Source organism: Pristiophorus japonicus, chromosome 13, assembly GCF_044704955.1.
Source record: "Pristiophorus japonicus isolate sPriJap1 chromosome 13, sPriJap1.hap1, whole genome shotgun sequence".
NCBI classification, from domain to species: Eukaryota; Metazoa; Chordata; class Chondrichthyes; family Pristiophoridae; genus Pristiophorus; species Pristiophorus japonicus.
In genome coordinates, this window is record NC_091989.1 from 74590389 (window position 1) to 74611015 (window position 20627).

The window sequence follows — 20627 nt, forward strand, 5'->3', positions numbered from 1 at the left end:
GTAGCCATGGTCCATGGGTCAAAGGTTTACCATCTGGTGAGAAATAGGAATTATTTTGGTAGAGGGGAAGAGATAACATGGCATTGATGGCATAGGCACTGTCAGACCCAATGTTTGCCGGGTAGTCAGAAGTTTCTTGAATGGCAATGAGGAGGACCAAAATCTTTGCATGTTGGCTTGAATATTTTTTACTTTTAAACTTGAGAGTCTTTTCAGGGGGGACCACAGCACATCGGGTACGGGGTGAACCTGTATGTGGCACGAAGAACTGTTCACCTATATCTCAGAAGCTCCTTCTATTGGCGATCGCAAAACAGGATGGGAATCAAAGTCTATTAAGGGCAGCGGACACTTGTGAGGGTGCCCCTCATATGCAAACATCATGGGAAAAGAGTAGTCTGTTTGGGGTTATATCAACGTCCCGTTGTAATACAGGTTGAGCGTCCAAAATCCGGAGTTCTGGACTCCGGACCGATGGGTAGCAGGATCGTCCGGAATCCGTAACATGTTCCGGAATCCGGACCCGCCGCTGCCCGACCTCGGGCCTCACCTTGCCGTCGCTGCCCTTACCCCGCTGCCGACCTCGGGGCTTCCTCAACGGCCCACTCCAACACCTCCTCCTCGGCGAGACCCGCCTGAACAGCTCCTCCTCACCGGCTCTCACAAACACCACCTCCTCGACAGAGCCCGCCCGCCCGAACAGCTCCTCCTCGCCGGGGTCCCCCCCCCGAACACTTCCTCCGCGGCGGGGTCCGCCCAAGCACTTCCTCCCCGGCGGGGCCCGCCCGAACACCATCTGGACGGGGCTGGCGACCCGGACACCTCCTCGGAGAGCAAACCCCCCCTCCCCCTCCCCCCCCCCCCCCCCCCACCCCTTCTGACGTTCCGAAATCCGGAAATACCCGAACCTGGGCTCGGCTGTTTCCAGATTTCGGACGTCAGAAACATGTTCCGAAGTCCGGTACAACAGGAAAACCGGCTCGGCCTTGGTTCTTGAGGTTGCCGGATTCCGGACGTTCAACTGTAGTTCCAAAGTCCATTTACTAATGCGTTGGAATGAGATCAAACAATTGCCTGGTTTCATGAGGAGGTTCAGCGGGGTGTGAGGGGAATGCAAGATGACCCTCTGGAAGCCCGTGATGTCGGTAAAGCGTTGTGGCCCAGAACGGCGGCAGTAGGTGGCGTTCACAGGCTGAATATGTCGTTTCTGTCCCTGTAACATCCGTGAAGCATATGCAATTGGTTGTAACCTGTCTAGTCGTTCTTGACGAAGGACCGCAGTCAGACTATGATCAGTGGATGTGACCTCGAGATGGAATGGTTGTGTCGGGTCGGGCGACATCAAACATGTAGTCTGTATAAGGGCTTGTTTCAATTTCTCAACTACAGCAGTGTGATCTGGCCCCCATAGGGAGGACCCTTGATCCTCCTTTCCTTATAATAGTTCATACAGGGGCTTAGCAAGTTCTGCAAATCCAGGAATAAAATTACGCTGGTATCCCACTAGTCCCAGAAACGATCAGGGTGCTGTCCTGGACGCAAGAAGCGGGAGTCATGGAAACATAGAAAATAGGTGCAGGAAGTAGGCCATTCGGCCCTTCGAGCCTGCACCACCATTCGATAAGATCATGGCTGATCATTACCCCTTTCCTGCTTTCTCTCCATACCCCCTTGATCCCTTTAGTCGTAAGGGCCATATCTAACTCCCTCTTGAATATATCCAATGAACTGGCATCAACAACTCTCTGCGGCAGGGAATTTCACAGGTTAACAACTCTGAGTGAGGAAGTTTCTCCTCATCTCAGTCCTAAATGGCCTACTCCTTATCCTAAGACTATGTCCCCTGGTTCTGGACTTCCCTAACATCGGGAACATTCTTTCCGCATCTAACCTGTCCAGTCCCGTCAGAATCTTATACGTTTCTATGAGATCCCCTCTCATTCTTCTAAACTCCAGTGAATAAAGGCCCAGTCGATCCAGTCTCTCCTCATATGACAGTCCAGCCATCCCTGGAATCAGTCTGGTGAACCTTCGCTGCACTCCCTCAATAGCAAGAACGTCCTTCCTCAGATTAGGAGACCAAAACTGAACACAATATTACAGGTGAGGCCTCACTAAGGCCCTGTACAACTGCAGTAAGACCTTCCTGCTCCTATACTCAAATCCCCTAGCTATGAAGACCAACATACCATTTGCCGCCTTCACCGCCTGCTGTACCTGCATGCCAACTTTCAATGTCTTCGATGATCTCTATTTTGTGTTTGTCAGGACTTAGACCTCACGGAGAGATCGTCACTCCCAAATAGGTGACTTGTGACCTGCAAAAGCTGTGCCTTTCGAGGGTTAATTTTCAAGCTTGCATTGTTTAACAGTGTTAACAGTTCATCTAACAGTTCAAGATTTTCCTCGATTGTACTGGTGGCCAGTAACAAATTGTCAACGTACTGAAGCAGGCACTGGGGCTTAGAAAAAGCTTTCAGGATCCGTGTCATTCTAGTATGGAAGATGGTCGGGAAATATGGAAGCCTTTGGTCAGGCTTGTCCACGTGTAACTCTGGTCCTCAAAAGTGAAAGTAAATTTATATTGATCCTCTGTTCGAACCGGAATACTCCAAAAGCCATTTGCAATGTCTAATTTAGAGCCATTTTGGAATTTGGATAGTAAACTTGGAGCATCCCTACCTATGGGGCGCCCTTGGGTATTAAGACTTCGGTAATCAATAGTGAGCCTCCAGTTATCGTCCGGCTTCCGAACTGGCCAAGCTGGTGAATTGGTCGTGAAAGTGCCAGTTCTCAGAATGCCCTGTTTTAAAAGGGATTCAAAGACATGTCGAATATAGGGATGACTTTCTTTGGGAATTGGGTACTGTTTCACTAAGTGGACCGTTAATCGTCTCCTCACCCTCCATTCCACCGCAATCATGCTTGCTAGTGGCGAATGTGGGAGTGTGCATTTGAATTAATGTTTTGACTCACTCATCTGGCTGATCTGGCAGCTCGTACCGACAAGTCCTCTTAGTCGCAAATACAGAGTGGGCATCCGATATTTCGACCAATTCGCTACCTCCTGTCCTGATCCAAACACACCCCTGGTTGTGATCAATAATTGTCCCGTACCCTTCCAAAACATCACTTCCCAATATACCCCTCCCGTCAGGAGTTGACATCATGACGGGGTTATCAACAGTCAGATTTACCCCGTCCGCGCGCAGAATTATCATTTCCCCCTTAAGAGCAGAGCCTTGTAACGTTAAGCAGCCCTTGCCCACTGCAGGCTGGCGTTCAGGGTGTGGGGTATGTATGATGGTAACGGACGAGTCACTATCAATAAGCATCATTTGTTGTTGGCCCCCCGGTAGAACAACCAACATTTCTGGTCACCTGTTAACATCACGTTGGAACCCCACTTCGGACCACAAGGAAGCCTGTCCCCTTCATTGTGCCATGGCCTGGGATCTTGCGACCATGAGGGGGCCTGTCCCCTTCAATGCGCTGTTGGCTGGGCTCCCGACCCCTGTGGCTGTTGCCCGGCCGGACCCGAGACGGCCCCACTGGATTAGCCCATGTATTTAGTATGGCTGTTCATTTAGTCAATTCTCCAGCCAATTGATCTACCTTGGTCACCAGGGGACGAGCGGATTTTGTCACGTATGGAGGTGGATTTCCTTGACTGGGGGGGTATCTTTGGCCCTGTTTTCGAGCTTTCCTACAATTTATAGACTGGTGTCCAGGTATCCCACAGTTTTAGCAATTTCCCTCGAGAAACAACACGGAAAAGGGGGCACAGAGGTCTAACTACCGGCCGGCCCTTCTACCGCACTAACAGGGTTTCCGGTCTGCCCTCCTCCTTTGCAAACGTCCATGCCCGATTGGTGGTCTGAAGCAGATCAGCCCAGTCAGTCTCGGCCGAGACACTGTGTCTTAAAGCACGCCTCAATCAGTTCTGTAAACCATTCAACTATTGTTTCTTGAATGGCCCCCCTGGTCCATCCCATCCTCTTCGGAGTCAGGAGGAACCCCTTCGCATAAACTGCGTAGAGCCTATCCCTATACACCATGGGTGATTCTACTGCTCCCTGTGTGGTTTGGTAACATTTCTTGGCCATATCCATGTTTTCAAGCATCCCATCATATTCTTACATCGATGGGGCACTCGGATAGTGTTATGGAGCCGAACTCATGAACACAAGCCTGTAGTTCAGAAGCATTGAGGGGAACGGAGCGCTTCTCGGAAAAGGTCTCCTCCCCCTTGTCATTATAGGCCTGGGTGCTAACGGTGACACTCTCAGGGGTCTGGCCTTTACTATTGTTGGACCCTCCGGGGTCTCCCCAACCATATGCCTTTCCTTCCAGTGTATCCCAGTCTATTACTTCTCCTCCGCCCACTGCTCCTACTGATTCATAGTGTTAGTGTTTATCAGAAGACTCACTCAACACTCAGAGTCGGTTCCAACGTCAGTGTGGCCTTTATTGATGCCAGCGGGGAGGAAGTCACAGGACTGGATCCAGGCTTCTCTCCGCCGAACAAAGAAACTCATCGATATTTATATGTTTTACAATAGTTCTTTACAGTTACTCAGCCCACTTCGGCTGGACACAATCCAATCATAACGATTATAGATTACATATAGGTTTCTTTAACCCAATAGAATTTCCCTGATACCTCAGGAACTGCATGATCGGGTTTTGTCAGCTCGGGCTGATTAATGACCTCGTTATGTGAGGCAGATTCTCCCCTTATCTCTCTTCCTTGGACTTCGGCTGTGTGAAATCACTGGTTCATTGTATCCAAGGCATTCCTGGTCGTGGGCCTCACAGGGTCATTGCTCGGTCAGTCCCAGTTCATTACTTGACTAACGGGGTTCCCATCATGCTTGGGCAGCCATTTTATATGTGGCCGTTTTAAACTTATATGAGTTTAGATATATTCAGCAGATGCCTAATGCCTACAACAATACGATGTGGCTGTGACAGCAGACACAACAGCATCGCGTTTCCCCAGCTTTCCCTCTAGTTCGTATATTTTCAACCGGCACTGAGTGTGATCCGTCTCTCTATCAGGGCTCTGAAGAGCTACCCTTAAGGTGCCTCTAGTATCTTGTAGGTCGCACGCAAGGTTCTCTCTATCTCACAAGATTGTAACGCTTGTTTAGTTTCTTCTAGTTCACGCATAGCACCTCCTGCCTGGATCGCCCACACGCTCTGTTGTTGTAGAACTACCGCAGCTTGAGAGGTGTGGCTCTCTGTCGGTAATTCGCCTTTTTAAATCTCCCCCACTCCAGCTCATGCTGCTTCTTTAAGTCCTCTATCTCCTGACTGTTTCTTTTTCAGTTCTTCTATCTCTACTTTGTTTCTTACAGTATTCAACATCTCTCAGCACAAAAAAATGCTGCATAGGCAAATAACCTCATAGCTTTATCATCTTTAACGTTTCTGGATAAAGCTTATCACCTCTTCAAAGGGGACTCAGTCTCCTTTGGTTAAACATTCCGTTAACAGTGCCCGTACTTCATCTTCACAGGCACCTTCGTCTAATTTACTCTTATATGCATTAACCAAACTCATCAGCCATTTTCTTTACAGATCTCTAACATCAAAAACTATCGGCAGATATTCGCAAGCACTCCCCACTTCCCCTTGGGTTAATCCTTCTTTGAGTCTAGCAACTTGATCACGAGGCCACTCTCAAAGTCTAACCGACAATACTGACTGCTTATCTCAGGTGTCAGTCTGTAGATCCTTTTAAGGTTCCATAACCAGACATACCAATTAGGCAGCCATCTGTATGGTTTGTGCAATGGATTAGATTTATTAAGCTTACAGCAATAGTATATTTAACAAAAAGCGAGAGTTGGCGAAAGCTCGCAGGCCCAGGTCCCAGGAACTCCCGTGCAGAGGTCGATGTCCTCAATCTGTACCTTGCCACTCCAGCCGTTTCTGTGCGAAGGCATTCTTTGAGTATCGATGTTTTAACCAATTTCATATCAAAAGTTCATTTGGCCCATGTCCATATATGGTCTTCAACACAATCACCATGTTTAATTATTCTAATGGTTAAATACCATTGTCACTCAAACCAGAGCTAGCATGTGGCCACTCCTGTCTCCAGTAATTTCCCATCAGTGCCAGCTTGTCCATGTTATCTTGTTTATAAATCTCTTCATCTTCTTGGGACCTGTCTTATTGATGCTGCTGTGTTCTACCTGGTCGGTTTAATTAGATAATAATGTGACCCTGGCTCGCAGCTCGTGTTAGTTTGTTATTTGAACCTCGTCAAAACTGAGTTCTGCGTACATTCAACGAGCTCCTAACATTCCCATGCCCACAGAGAATCATGGGTAAGATTAATTTGGCCAATGACTACAAATTGAATATATATTTATGAATCTCGAATCCTAGTCTTTCATACATCTGTGCTCCACACAAGCCTCCTCCCACCTTACTTCATCTAACCTTATCAACGTATCCTTCTATTCCTTCCTCCCTCATGTACTTGCCTAGCTTTCCTTTAAATGTATCCATGCTGTTTGCCTCAACTACTCCCTGTGGTAGTGAGTTCCAGCTGCTCACCACTCTCTGGTAAGGAGGTCACTCCTGAATTCCTTGTTGGCTTTATTAGAGACTATCTTGTATTTGTGACCACAAGTGAAAAAATCTCTCTTTCAAACCCCTTCACAATTTTAAAGAACTCTATCGGGTACATTTATTTATTTTTTTAAATATGCCTGTAGCCCTTTCTAGTGATCCATGGTGTGCTATCCCTTTCCAACAACCTGATTGGTTATGTAGTGCGCATGGACCAATCTGCCTCATCAGTCATATGGTTGAATGGGCGGAATCCACTCCTACTCTGTAGCTCAGTCTCGGACCTCGAACTCTGCCTCCCGGGCTCGCCCAGGGCTTGACCGGTATCCTCCGCTTCCTCGGACAGTCCCAGCATGCTGCTTCCATCCAGAATCGACAGTCCAGAAGGTGTCCATTGGCACGGCCTTCCATTGTCCCAGCTTCAGCACCACGCCTCCTGCTTTCAGACATCTGGAGAGAGAAGATGTTTCCTGTCTGGGGTGGCCCAGAGACCCGAGCTAAAGCGAAGCCGAATGGATTGGAGAGAGAGACAGAGCAGCTGAATCAGAATGGAGAGAGTGATGCTGGTACTGGAAACCATGGCTGAGTAATGGCTCTAGTGTAATAGTTACTGTCCTCAAACATTCCTTGTGAAGAAAGGTCACAAGTCATATGGATTTAAGGCATAGTTTTGACAGTGAGTATGGTAAAGCACCTTTACTTAATGCATAATTATAGGGACACAACTTAAAGGGAAAATAGTAAAAGCTTCAATGCGCCCTCTTCCTGATCAGTGAACAAACACAGGATCTGAATTACTGACCTCTGAATTCTCAGAAGTGCTGCATTTTAATCAGAAGTATTGTTGGCTGCCTAGAGGGCCTAATGGCTGCACATTTGGTCTGTCTTCAGATTCTGAGAGAAGCAGTATAGCATCAAATTTAACTTTGCCTTATTTAAAAACTTTAGTTTGAATCCATATCAGTTTAAAATAAAACCTACATGTGAATCTTTGCATCCCATTCACTGCCTGTTAATCAAATGACTTATTAGCAGTAATAAAAACAGAAAATGCTGGCAATCTCAGCAGGTCAGGAAGCTCTGCTTCCTCCCACAGATGTTGCCTTTTTGTTTTTGTTCCAGATTCCAGCATCTGCAGTGTTTTGCTTTTGTATTAGCAGAATAATTTAATTTTTGGAAAAAATAGCCGTCCGTGTTCGGTCTTCAGAAAGAAAGAGTGAGACAAATGCAAGGCATTGAATGAGCAACATATAGAAAAACGGGCACAGGTTTACAGAGAGAGTGAAATCGAGAGCAAGCTTGGAATAAACATAACAGTTGGCTAGAAAGATGAGGTAGACAAAGAGAGGGACAGGGAGAGGGAAAGAAATTGAGCATAGGAGATGAGCAGAGATGCAGGAAGAGTCACAACGGCATGGGAGATCAAGCAGTGAAAGCAAACATGATTTGTGCACATTACTGCCAAATATGGTCAAGAAAAAGCGGCAACACTGCTGGTATTCACAATACACTATAATTCTGATGTTTCGAGGATGTCGTATACAGCACATACCAGACGACGCCTGCATCTGCGCACATACAGAGGCTGAACTCCAGGGCATAGTCGATGTATTTACTGAGGCATACGAATGCATAGGCCTTGCGCTAAACATCCGTAAGTCAAAGGTCCTCCACCAGCCTGTCCTCGTCGCACCCCCCCAGTGCAGATCCACAGCGCGGTCCTGGACAACATGGACCATTTCCCATACCTCGGGAGCCTCCTATCAACAAGAGCCGACATTGACGACAAGATTCAACACCGCCTCCAGTGCACCAGTGCCCTCAAAACTGCCACCAAGCTCATGGTCTACAGGGCTGTAGTGATACCCGCTCTCCTGTATGGCTCAGAGACATGGACCATGTACAGTAAACACCTCAAGTCGCTGGAGAAATATCACCAACGATGTCTCCGCAAGATCCTACAAATCCCCTGGGAGGACAGACGCACCAACCAGACGCGTCCTCGACCAGGCCAACATCCCCAGCATTCAAGCACTGACTACACTTTATCAGCTCCGCTGGGCAGGCCACATTGTCCGCATGCCAGACACGAGACTCCCAAAGCAAACGCTCTACTTGGAACTTCTTCACGGCAAATGAGCCAAAGCTGGGCAGAGGAAACGTTACAAGGACACCCTCAAAGCCTCCCTGATAAAGTGCAACATCCCCACTGACACCTGGGAGAGTCCTTGGCCAAAGACTGCCCTAAGTGGAGGAAGTGCATCCGGGAGGACGCTGAGCACCTCGAGTCTCATCGCCGAGAGCATGCAGAAATCAAGCGCAGGCAGTGGAAAGAGCGCGCGGCAAACCTGTCCCACCCACTCCTTCCCTCAACCACTGTCTGTCCCACCTGTGACAGGGACTATGGTTCTTATATCGGACTGTTCAGCCACCTAAGGACTCATTTTAAGAGTGGAAGCAAGTCTTCCTCGATTCCAAGGGACAGCCGATGATGATGATAATGTTGACACTCTGAATTCCTCCCAAAACCGCTTTAATTTGTGGATGTTAATGAGATGTTAAAATTCTGCAGCAGTTCAGTAATATGTTTTCAGTTTCATCATCATGGGGTAGCATTGCTGGTTAAAGAAGAGATTAATGCAACAGTTAGAATGGACATTAGCTTGGATGATGTGGGATCTATATGGGTAGAACTGCAGAACACCATAGGGCAAAAAACATTAGTGGGAGTTGTATACAGACCTCCAAACAGTAGTAGTAGTAGTGTTGGGGAGGGCATCAAACAGGAAATTAGGGGTGCATGCAATAAGGGTGCAGCAGTTACAATGGGTGACTTTAATATGCACATAGATTGGTCTAAACAAACTGGAAGTAATACAGTGGAGGAGGATTTCCTGGAGTGCATAAGGGATGGTTTTCTAGACCAATATGTCGAGGAACCAACTAGGGGGGAGGCCATCTTAGACTGGGTGTTGTGTAATGAGAGAGGATTAATTAGCAATACCGTTGTGCGAGGCCCCTTGGGGAAGAGTGACCATAATATGGTGGAATTCTGCATTAGGATGGAGAATGAAACAGTTAATTCAGAGACCATGGTCCAGAACTTAAAGAAGGGTAACTTTGAAGGTATGAGGCGTGAATTAGCTAGGATTGATTGGCTAATGATACTTAAGGGGTTGACTGTGGATGGGCAATGGCAGACATTTAGAGACCGCATGGATGAACTACAACAATTGTACATTCCTGTCTGTCGTAAAAATAAAAAAGGGAAGGTGGCTCAACCGTGGCTATCAAGGGAAATCAGGGATAGTATTAAAGCCAAGGCATACAAATTGGCCAGAAATAGCAGTGAACCCGGGGACTGGGAGAAATTTAGAACTCAGCAGAGGAGGACAAAGGGTTTGATTAGGGCAGGGAAAATGGAGTACGAGAAGAAGCTTGCAGGGAACATTAAGACGGATTGCAAAAGTTTCTATAGATATATAAAGAGAAAAAGGTTAGTAAAGACAAACGTAGGTCCCCTGCAGTCAGAATCAGGGGAAGTCATAACGGGGAACAAAGAAATGGCGGACCAATTGAACAAGTACTTTGGTTCGGTATTCACTAAGGAGGACACTAACAACCTTCCGGATATAAGAGGGGTCAGAGGGTCTAGTAAGGAGGAGGAACTGAGGGAAATCCTTATTAGTCGGGAAATTGTGTTGGGGAAATTAATGGGATTGAAGGCCGATAAATCCCCAGGGCCTGATGGACTGCATCCCAGAGTACTTAAGGAGGTGGCCTTGGAAATAGCGGATGCATTGACAGTCATTTTCCAACATTCCATTGACTCTGGATCAGTTCCTATCGAGTGGAGGGTAGCCAATGTAACCCCACTTTTTAAAAAAGGAGGGAGAGAGAAAACGGGGAATTATAGACCGGTCAGCCTGACCTCAGTCATGGGTAAAATGATGGAATCAATTATTAAGGATGTCATAGCAGTGCATTTGGAAAGAGGTGACATGATAGGTCCAAGTCAGCATGGATTTGTGAAAGGGAAATCATGCTTGACAAATCTTCTGGAATTTTTTGAGGATGTTTCCAGTAGAGTGGACAAGGGAGAACCAGTTGATGTAGTATATTTGTACTTTCAGAAGGCTTTCGACAAGGTCCCACACTAAAAATTAATGTGCAAAGTTAAAGCACATGGGATTGGGGGTAGTGTGCTGACATAGATTGAGAACTGGTTGTCAGACAGGAAGCAAAGAGTAGGAGTAACTGGGTACTTTTCAGAATGGCAGGCGGTGACTAGTGGGGTACCGCAAGGTTCTGTGCTGGGGCCCCAGCTGTTTACACTGTACATTAATGATTTAGATGAGGGGATTAAATGTAGTATCTCCAAATTTGCGGATGACACTAAGTTAGGTGGCAGTGTGAGCTGCGAGGAGGATGCTATGAGGCTGCAGAGCGACTTGGATAGGTTAGGTGAGTGGGCAAATGCATGGCAGATGAAGTATAATGTGGATAAATGTGAGGTTATCCACTTTGGTGGTAAAAACAGAGAGACAGACTATTATCTGAATGGTGACAGATTAGGAAAAGGGGAGGTGCAACGAGACCTGGGTGTCATGGTACATCAATCATTGAAGGTTGGCATGCAGGTACAGCAGGCGGTTAAGAAAGCAAATGGCATGTTGGCCTTCATAGCGAGGGGATTTGAGTACGGGGCAGGGAGGTGTTGCTACAGTTGTACAGGGCCTTGGTGAGGCCACACCTGGAGTATTGTGTACAGTTTTGGTCTCCTAACCTGAGGAAGGACATTCTTGCTATTGAGGGAGTGCAGCGAAGGTTCACCAGACTGATTCCCGGGATGGTGGGACTGACCTATCAAGAAAGACTGGATCAACTGGGCTTGTATTCACTGGAGTTCAGAAGAATGAGAGGGGCCCTCATAGAAACGTTTAAAATTCTGATAGGTTTAGACAGGTTAGATGCAGGAAGAATGTTCCCAATGTTGGGGAAGTCCAGAACCAGGGGTCACAGTCTGAGGATAAGGGGTAAGCCATTTAGGACCGAGATGAGGAGGAACTTCTTCACCCAGAGAGTGGTGAACCTGTGGAATTCTCTACCACAGAAAGTTGTTGAGGCCAATTCACTAAATATATTCAAAAAGGAGTTAGATGAAGTCCTTACTACTAGGGGGATCAAGGGGTATGGCGAGAAAGCAGGAATGGGGTACTGAAGTTGCATGTTCAGCCATGAACTCATTGAATGGCGGTGCAGGCTAGAAGGGCCGAATGGCCTACTCCTGCACCTATTTTCTATGTTTCTATCATCATCATCATCATAGGCGGTGCCTCGAACGAGGATGACTTGCTTCCACATCAAAAGGGATGAGTTTGCAGGTGTTTCAATGAAGGACCCGATATTCCAGTCCTGAACTCCAGGGGGTGGAAGATGCCTGTGCGTGGATTATTTTAACATGGGGTGACCGTTGCACACCAGCCACCACCCGGGCTTGACAGAGCTAGGCCTTTGTCCAGTGGCAAGGGTTAACCAGGATGACTGGAGACCTGTTCTGCTGCACGGACCTAGTGCGCACACATATTGCTTAGTGCACTGGACAGTACATTGGTGCTCTGAAGGGATCTCGACCAGTCCGTGTTCTGTAGATAACGTGACCGTTAGTGCTCTCAGTGATTACCTCTACTTCCAGACTTAGAAAGAAAATTTACATTTTATCTCATTGTTTTAAAGTCTATCGTGCTTAATGCTTATAGATGTCATATCAGCAACTTAGAGCAGGAAGTAGTACACAAGAGAAAAAGCCCTCAGACCATGCTCCAATGTCACTTAAATTCTAGATAAAATGTAAATAAAAAGAATAATTGGGTCATGCGATAGAGAATTTATTCAGCTTGAGTTCCTGGTGGTTAATTGAGAATTTTGAACTAGTGCTATGATTAGGTATGGAATAGGTGTGATTCTCAAAATCCCACAATTCTCAAATAAGCAATACAGGGGCTGTAACTGTAAATATTATCCTGATCTCCACAACAAGGCAGGTACCCAGCATTTCATCCACAAAGGAGAAAATGTTTTCGGAGCATATTATGGGGTATTTTTTCAATCTTCGTGTGAAAAGGGTCCAGAGTATTCAGCAAGGTTTAGCAGCAATTGGTGAAAAGGAGGGAACGCCAAGGGCATATAGATGTCACTTATACTTGGAAGAAGTTTACAACAGGACACCAGAATCCAAATGTTTCCCTTGTTGATGTTGGCACTTTGCTGTTGTGTGGTTCAGCTATTGTTTCCTGAAAAATCACTGACAACAGCACGGAGTATTTTGTTTATTTATGGCTAAAACACTGCAACTGGGCTGCTGCTAATGGCTGTGGGTCTATTCATTGAATAGTTGAGCCATACAGACTGGGAAGGTCCCAGCTCTGTGATCTCAGTATGTCATGTATGGGGCACTACAATGAGCTCTCTGAAAAATTGGCCAGGGTTTCTGTTCCTGATCACGAGACAAAAACTACTTGCATTTATATAAGCGCATTTAACGTAGTAAATCATCCCGAGGCACTTCACAGGAGCGTTATCAGATAACAAAATTGACACCGAGCCAAAGAAGGAGAAGCTCATTTGAATGTTTTTCTCTGTTTATCGGCTGACAGCCAGCGAGATTGAGAGGCCTGTGCTGGTAGGCCGCAGCCATGGGAGTGAAGTGAAGTGGAGGAAGGCAGGAGAGACCAGGGTGGGTGGAGAGATCGCAGGGGGGACCTCAGTTCGCGGGTCGGGGGAGGAGATGACCTGGAGATTGGCGATGTTGGTGGGGGGGGTGTGGAGACCACTCCTGCTCCTCCTGGCCCACAGCCAGTGCTGGAAAAACACTTGCTTGTTGGATCCAGCAGTTCCCACCTTCCTTCAGCTGCCAGGTTTTCCAAGTCATTAAATGTAAAAGTCTGTTAAAATCTGAGCCATGCAGCCTCATTAGCATATTTAAATTACCAACCCGCCTCTCGAGAGTAGGTTACTCGCCCCGGTTAAACTGGAAGTTCACAGTGGAGGGGGTCGGGTTTCTGATTTTTCAGAATTTAACACCCCCTGTCCATTCTGGAGGGGTTAAAGTGTCGACATTAAGCACTCCTAGATCAAAGATAGCAGTTCGATGCAGAGTAGATGTGCTTCAGAAGAGCATCCTTTACTGAATTAGTATCGCATCTCTCCATTTGCCACACCATTGTCAATCAGTGCAAAGTTAGGGACATTTTTGCTGTGTGCTCATTAGAGACTGAAACTGCCATAACCTCTCTTTCGTTATGAGGTTGCAATTGCATGGAAGTGGAGTTGAGGCCAAAATCAGATCAGCGATGATCTTATTGAATGGCGGAACAAGCTCGAAGGGCCAAATGGCCTACTCCTGCTCCTATTTCTTGTGTTCTTCTGTACATGGCCATATTTTTGAACCATTTTCATGCTATAGTTATGTGTGCTTGAAATGTATATTGGCTGTTTACATCTCTCTGCTTCTCAATGCACATCAGCGAGTGCAGTCTTACGCTTAACCCTGAGAGTCTGCGAAGGCAGTGGCAGCTGATTCTATCAGCAAGAGTGAGTTGGATTAGTACCTGCAGAAAATGCGATCGAGGGGTATGATGGCTGTTATGGGATATGATACTTCCTAGACAGATGGATTGCAGTGGGTTTTTCTGGTACGGTATGCTCTATCATGAATGTCTGACTTTTTTTATTTGTTACACTTGTTTCTACAGTGCTGGGTGGGCAAGACTTCAAATATAGTTTTAAGTGTGTTTAATTGTTGCCTGGCTTTATTCTTTGCTGTATTAGGTTGCTAGACTGGAAACTGACAAAGAGGCTCTACATGATCAGATGATGAGTATTGATCCCAGCAGAGATAGTAAACGAGTGGAAGCTCTGTTGCGGGATAAGGCTGGCCTGTGTCAGAAGGTGAAGAGCCTGGAGGCTGAGGTGGCAGAGCTGCGGGCCGAGAGGGAGAATTCCGGTGTGCAAGCTGAAAGTGTGCAGCGAATTCAAGTGCGCCAGTTGGCGGAAAGCCAAACTGTCATCAAGTCTCTGGAGGTACGTTGTGCAGGATCACGCGTGACCAAATCTGCGACTGAAGTCATCGGAAATCTCCGCTGGGGCCGTGGGCAGGCTCTGCTGCTCATCCACAGTTGATTTGTCCAGCAGTGTGCACAGCTGAATTGCCGCAGGGTCACGGAGCTAAGGTGCCACTCCTTCCACAGAGGCCACAGGAGCCAGCAATGGCTCAGTGGGCAGCACTCTCATCTAGAATCAGAGCTCGTAGGTTCAAATCCCACTCTTGGGTGGACGTGAAACATCCCATGTTGCTCCCTGGTGCTCTGGCCAATATTTAAAATATACTAAAATGGATGATCTGGTCATTATCACATTGCTGTTTGTGGGATCTTGCTGTACACAACTTGGCTGCTGTTTTTCCTAAATTACGATAGTGACTACACTTAAAAAGAACTTAATTGGCTGTAAAGCGCATTGGGATGTCGTGAGGCCGTGAAAAGCGCTATTAAATGCAAGTCCTTTCTTTCCAAACACATCCTAGGTTCAGGCTCACCACTACATGCAAATCACCAGGCTAATAACAGCAGGCATATTTATTGTGCTGTTTCCAACTCTTTCAAGACCATTGTAACTCAAAAGGTCTTGAACTCCTTTATATGTAAATGAAGTCCCCCTTCTGCAGTTCCTTCAAACATCGTAGGTTGGGCATTCGTGCACTGCAAGTGACCTAAAGGTTGCCTGATCTTACTGAAACGTATAAGATTCTGAGGAGGCTTGACAGGGTAGATGCAGAGAGGATGTTTCCCCTTGTGGGAGAATCTAGAACTAGGGGGCATAGTTTCAGAATAAGGGGTCGCCCATTTAAAACGGAAATGAGGAGAAATTTCTTGTGAGGGTTGTGAATGTTTGGAATTCTCTACCCCAGAGAGCTGTGGAGGCTGGGTCATTGAATATATTCAAGGTGGAGATAGACAGATTTCTGCACAATAGGGGAGTCAAGGATTATGGGGAGCGGGCAGAGAAATGGAATTGAGGCCAAGATCAGATCAGCCATGATCTTATTGAATGGCGGAGCAGGCTCGAGGGGCCAAATGGCCGACTCCTGCTCCTATTTCTTATGTTATGTTCTAATCCCACAGAATGATCAGAGGATCTAATGAAGAGAGTTTGAAATTCAGTACTGGGGGGGATACATAACTAGAACAAGATACTGCCAGTGATTTTACCAAATTGCTGTCGGTAGTGGAAGTCTTTCTGAGGCTGCATGGCATCCACCCATACCTAGATAACTTGTTGGTTAGTTTGGGTACCTCCGACAAGGAGTACTGCCTGAACATCTATAATTCATGTTAAATCAGGAGAATCTTTGACTCCAACACAGGCCTGTAATTTCGATATGTGTGCTACTCACTGGCAAGGCACAAATTGTCAGTGAAAGTGATTGCTTATGCTGCTTGTGCAGCGATAACACCTTGACCAACATTTTGGGGGTTTCTCTTGAGGCCATCTAGCTGTTAGATAGCTGGGCCACTTTGCCAGTTTTGCATTATGCCTTACTGTCTAGACAACAATGCCACTGTCAGGTATTGTGCTGTTTTGGTGGTTGCCTGAATAGTGAAAAAATGTGGAAGGAGGTTAAATTACTTCCCTTAGATATGTTCCTCATTCTTAGGAAGAAGTTCAATCTCATTATGCAACACTCCCTCTCCGCCTACCCCTTCCTTTTTGTTTTTGACCTCCTATAGCTTGGAGCTACAAATATGCCTCCAAAGAACCAGGAGTGTGGTCCAAAACAATCAAATACTTTATTTCTGGCTTCAAGGGCTGAATGTGCAGTCTGAAATATTGGAAAATAAACCAATAAGGTAATTTCTGGGTGTTGAGGGAACATGGGAGGGTTGCTGCAGAACCCCATGAAAATAAATCTTCAGTGCTTGCATCTCCTTCATAGATTTCTGGATCCACCTGGTGTAAAAATAGATTTTTCAGCTTTTCCCTATAATACAGGTATTGGGTATGCAAAGCTTAAGTTCCAACAAGCTGATGTCTCACTGGCACACTCCGCTTATTTATTGTTTTCACATCATAAGCAAGGTTTCGCCTTTCACAGATAAAGGCTCCAAATTGTGAAATGTGATCCCGAAATGCTGTTGAAAGTCCTGGTATATTGTATAACAGAATGTAACTTATTCTGTGACCACAGGCCTATCTATGTTGAGGGCTGTGTGTGAGTTGTTGTCTGTCAGCTTGTTGCTTCCTACATTACAACAGTGACTACACTCCAAAAGTACTTCATTGGCTGTAAAGCACTTTGAGATGTCCGATGGCTGTGAAAGGCGCTATATAAATCCAAGTCTTTTTTTTAGATTTTATTCAATTTGGTGCGTTTTACTTCTGTCTTTTTGTTGATCCCAGGCGGAGAAGCAATCGATAAAACTGCAGCTGGAGCGTTTGGAGAAGGAACTGCAGCTGGCTCTTGAGCAGAACACCCATCTGACCAGCAAGTTGCACAAGGCTGAGCGTGAGGTTAATGCTTTGTCCAGCAAAGTGAGTTATTGAGCTGTCAGCAAAAGCATTCTTGCACCAGATTCCTTGAAGTTCTTAAATAATCGTGCCAGACAGCTGTTAGATTTCATCCAACAGTCTTCTTTGTCTTGTACTGTTTGTCGCTGTATGTAGCAGCTAGTCAAAACCTTCAAAAAATATTGATATTGTCACAAAGTCCATTTGCATCTGTGATGTTAAGTCTGTTTATATTCCTTTTGAAGTTCCACTCCTGGTTTTCAGGTCTTAAAACCTGCATGAAAGTTTGATTGGTACACTGCATTTTATAGTCTAACTTTGAATGGAAGAATTTAATTTCTTTTGGTATATTTGATGCACGCTTTTAATTAGAGTTATTCCAATGCACGTTAGGAGGGATTGCATCCCGCCCCTGACCTCATAATCCTCCAATCTCCAGAAATCATAACTCGTGTTGGGATGTGATTCTGTGTGTGTCACATGCACACCTCCTTCATGTCTGTATGGTGAGGGTCAGCAGGCTATTGCAGGGAGTCGCTGGAGAGTAACCAGGAAGGGGAACCCTGACTGAGCCCAGTAGTAGCATCTCCACCACCACCCTCATTGTGATCAGCTGCCTCATCATAGATCAAAGCTGGAACCTTGGCACCTGTAGAGCTCAGTTCTACAATGTGCAGTCATTTACCAACTGACCTATATTTGTTCCAGGGGTAGTTTAATTAAGCTTTGCTAATACTGAACAATTTGTGTTGTATCTCACTACCACTTCTCTCAATCCCACCACGGCATCTAAATTGTCAGACTGCTTGTCCAACATCCAGTTCTGGATGAGCAAAAGTTTTCTCCAGTTGAATATTGGGAAGACTGAAGCCATTGTTTTCTGTCCCCGCCACAAGCTCCGTTCCCCAGCCACTGACTCCATCCCTCTCCCCAACTTCTGTCTGACGCTGAACCAGACTGTTCGCAACCTTGGTGTCACATTTGACCCTTGAAATGAGCTTTCGACCACATATCCACAGCATAACTAAGATCGTCTATGTCCACCTCCGTAACATCGCCCATCTCCGCCCCTGCCTCAGCTCATCTACTGCTGAAGCCCTCATCCCTGCCTTTTTTACCTCCAGACTTGATTATTCCAACACACTCCTGGCTGGCCTCCCACAGTCTACCCTACGTAAGCTGGAGGTGATCTAAAGCTCGGCTGCCCGTGTCCTAACTCGCACCAAGTCCCGCTCACCCATCACCTCTGTGCTCGCTGACCTACATTGGCCTCCGGTTAAGCAACACCTTGATTTCAAAATCCTCATCCTCGTTTTCAAATCCCTCCATGGCCTTCGCCCCTCCCTATCTCTGCAATTTCCTCCAGCCCCATAACCCCCCGAGATGTCTGCGCTCCTCTAATTCTACCCTCTTAAGCATCCCTGATTATAATCGCTCAATCATTGGTGGTCATGCCTTCTGTTGCCTGGGCCCCAAGCTCTGTAACTCCCTAAACCTCTCTGCCACTCTACCTCTCTTTCCTCCTTCAAGATGCATCTTAAAACCTTCCTCTTTGACCAAGCTTTTAGTCACCTGCCTTAATTTCTACTTATGCAGCTCATAATACTCCTGTGAAGCGCCTTGGAACGTTTCACTGTGTTAAAGGTGTTATATAAATAGAGTTGTTGTTGTATCTGGTGCTACGCTACTTTCAGCTTATAAGGATCCTTGGAGGACCCTAAATGATTTCCTTATCATTGCAGCTTGAAGAATGTAAACACTCCCATAAGCTGGAAGTTGCAAACATCAAACTAGAAGCAGCGAGAACCAAAGGGGAGATTGAGCGAGAGAGAGATAACATGCAAAGCCAAATGGATGGTATATTTGCCGATTTTGGTTTGATTCACAAACTTTTTTTTACTATCGATGTTCTGATGTTGGTGTTATAAATATGCTGCTCACTGTCATGTATCACTCGCCTATTGTAAAAATGCAAACGAAAGTTTGGGGCTAGTTGTGACTTGGGGAGGCAGTGTAAAGCAGGCGATGTCTGATCAGCTACCCGTTCTACATGTCTGCTGATTTTCATTTTCACTATGATACCATGGAGTGATTTAAAGGCGAGCACAAGGAATTTAAATGTAATGTGTTGTGGGACAGAGAGCTAATACAGATCATCGAGGACAAGGATGATGGACAGGACAGGATGCATGTAGCAAGAGTTTTGGACAATTTGCAGTTTATGGAGAATGGGAGGTTATCAACAAGACCATTGGAATAGTCAATCCTGGGGCTGATGAAGGACTGTATATGGGCTTCAGCAGCATAGGGAATACGATGGGCATTAGGGAGGGAAATTGCCCCTTTTTATAGCCACTTTAGTGCCTCCGAGGGGCGCTAATGGGGCGCAATGGCGTTTTCACCCAGGGGTGGGAAAATTAGCTGGCACACACCCAGCAATGATGTCTTGTGCGTGCTGACCCCTCACCATCCCACGGGGGAAATTGCCCTGTGGGGTGCGAGGCTAGTGGACATCCGTCGCCAGGGCACCCCTTAAAGGGGATTCCTTTAGTGCCCCGGGCCGCCATTTTTATTTGTTGTCTGACTCTTGGGTCGGCCCGACAATGGCGGCCCTTGTGTCGATTGGGCCACCATCGTGCAGCCCGCTGTTCCGTTTTGGGTGCTGGGCTGTTGGCCTGGTCGATCGCGTCCCTGGTGGCAGCCACCAGAGGGCCTGCAGAGTGCACAGCGGCCCCCTCCCCTTTTTAAATGGAAGGGGAGGGGCATCGCCTGCTCCACCGGCACTGAACTCAGTGCTGCACTGACGCCCCGGGACGCCAGAGACAGCGCTCTGCTTCCTTTGAGGGGCATAAGGCCCAAATCCACGTCGGGGGCGGGACTTTCCGATTGGGGGTTACCGTCCTTAATAAGGGCGAGGGGCAACTTCTAACCCTAGCAGTCTTTATCACGGAAACGCCTCTGTGGCATGAAAACTTTGCCAAGGTTGCGAATGGTCATGTTCAGCCTGAGACAGTGGCCAGGGAGGAGAATGGAATCAGTGGAAAGGAGTGAAGTTTGTGGAGGAGCCAATGACGATGGCTTCAATCTTTCTAATGTTGAGCTGGGGGAAGTTATGATTCATCCAAGATTGGTGTCAGACAAGGCTGTCTGACAGCTCCGAGGCAGTGGTTGAGTGAGGTGATGGAGAGGTAGAGCTGGGTGTGATCAGCATACATATTAAAACTGACCTGGTGTCTGTTAATGATGTGACTGAGAGGACCATCATTGGAGGACGTTGGAGTTGATGGTGCAAGGAAGGAATGGAGTCCAATGCTAGCGATGCACTGTATGTTCAGATAGGTAGGACTGGGACCGTAACATAGGCATTGGTAAGTCAGGACTTGCATAGCCTAAAGCTACAAAGGAGATAAATGGCTAATATTTGAAGCTGTTTGTTGAACCGATATATACAAATTGGAATGACTCATCTATCTGGG

At 46.7% G+C, this 20627-nt stretch overlaps 1 protein-coding gene across 1 annotated transcript in view; it reads left to right on the forward strand.

Moving 5' to 3' along the window:
• The first annotated feature begins 3465 nt into the window (after nt 1-3465).
• LOC139278119 (centrosomal protein of 83 kDa-like) overlaps nt 3466-20627 on the forward strand; it is a 42091-nt gene continuing 24929 nt past the window's right edge. The window contains exons 1-6 of the mRNA XM_070896775.1: nt 3466-3565; nt 13242-13321; nt 14253-14279; nt 14416-14667; nt 17044-17175; nt 18894-19008. Of these exons, the coding sequence (XP_070752876.1) occupies nt 3466-3565; nt 13242-13321; nt 14253-14279; nt 14416-14667; nt 17044-17175; nt 18894-19008 (706 nt within the window). The remainder of the gene's footprint in view (nt 3566-13241; nt 13322-14252; nt 14280-14415; nt 14668-17043; nt 17176-18893; nt 19009-20627) is intronic.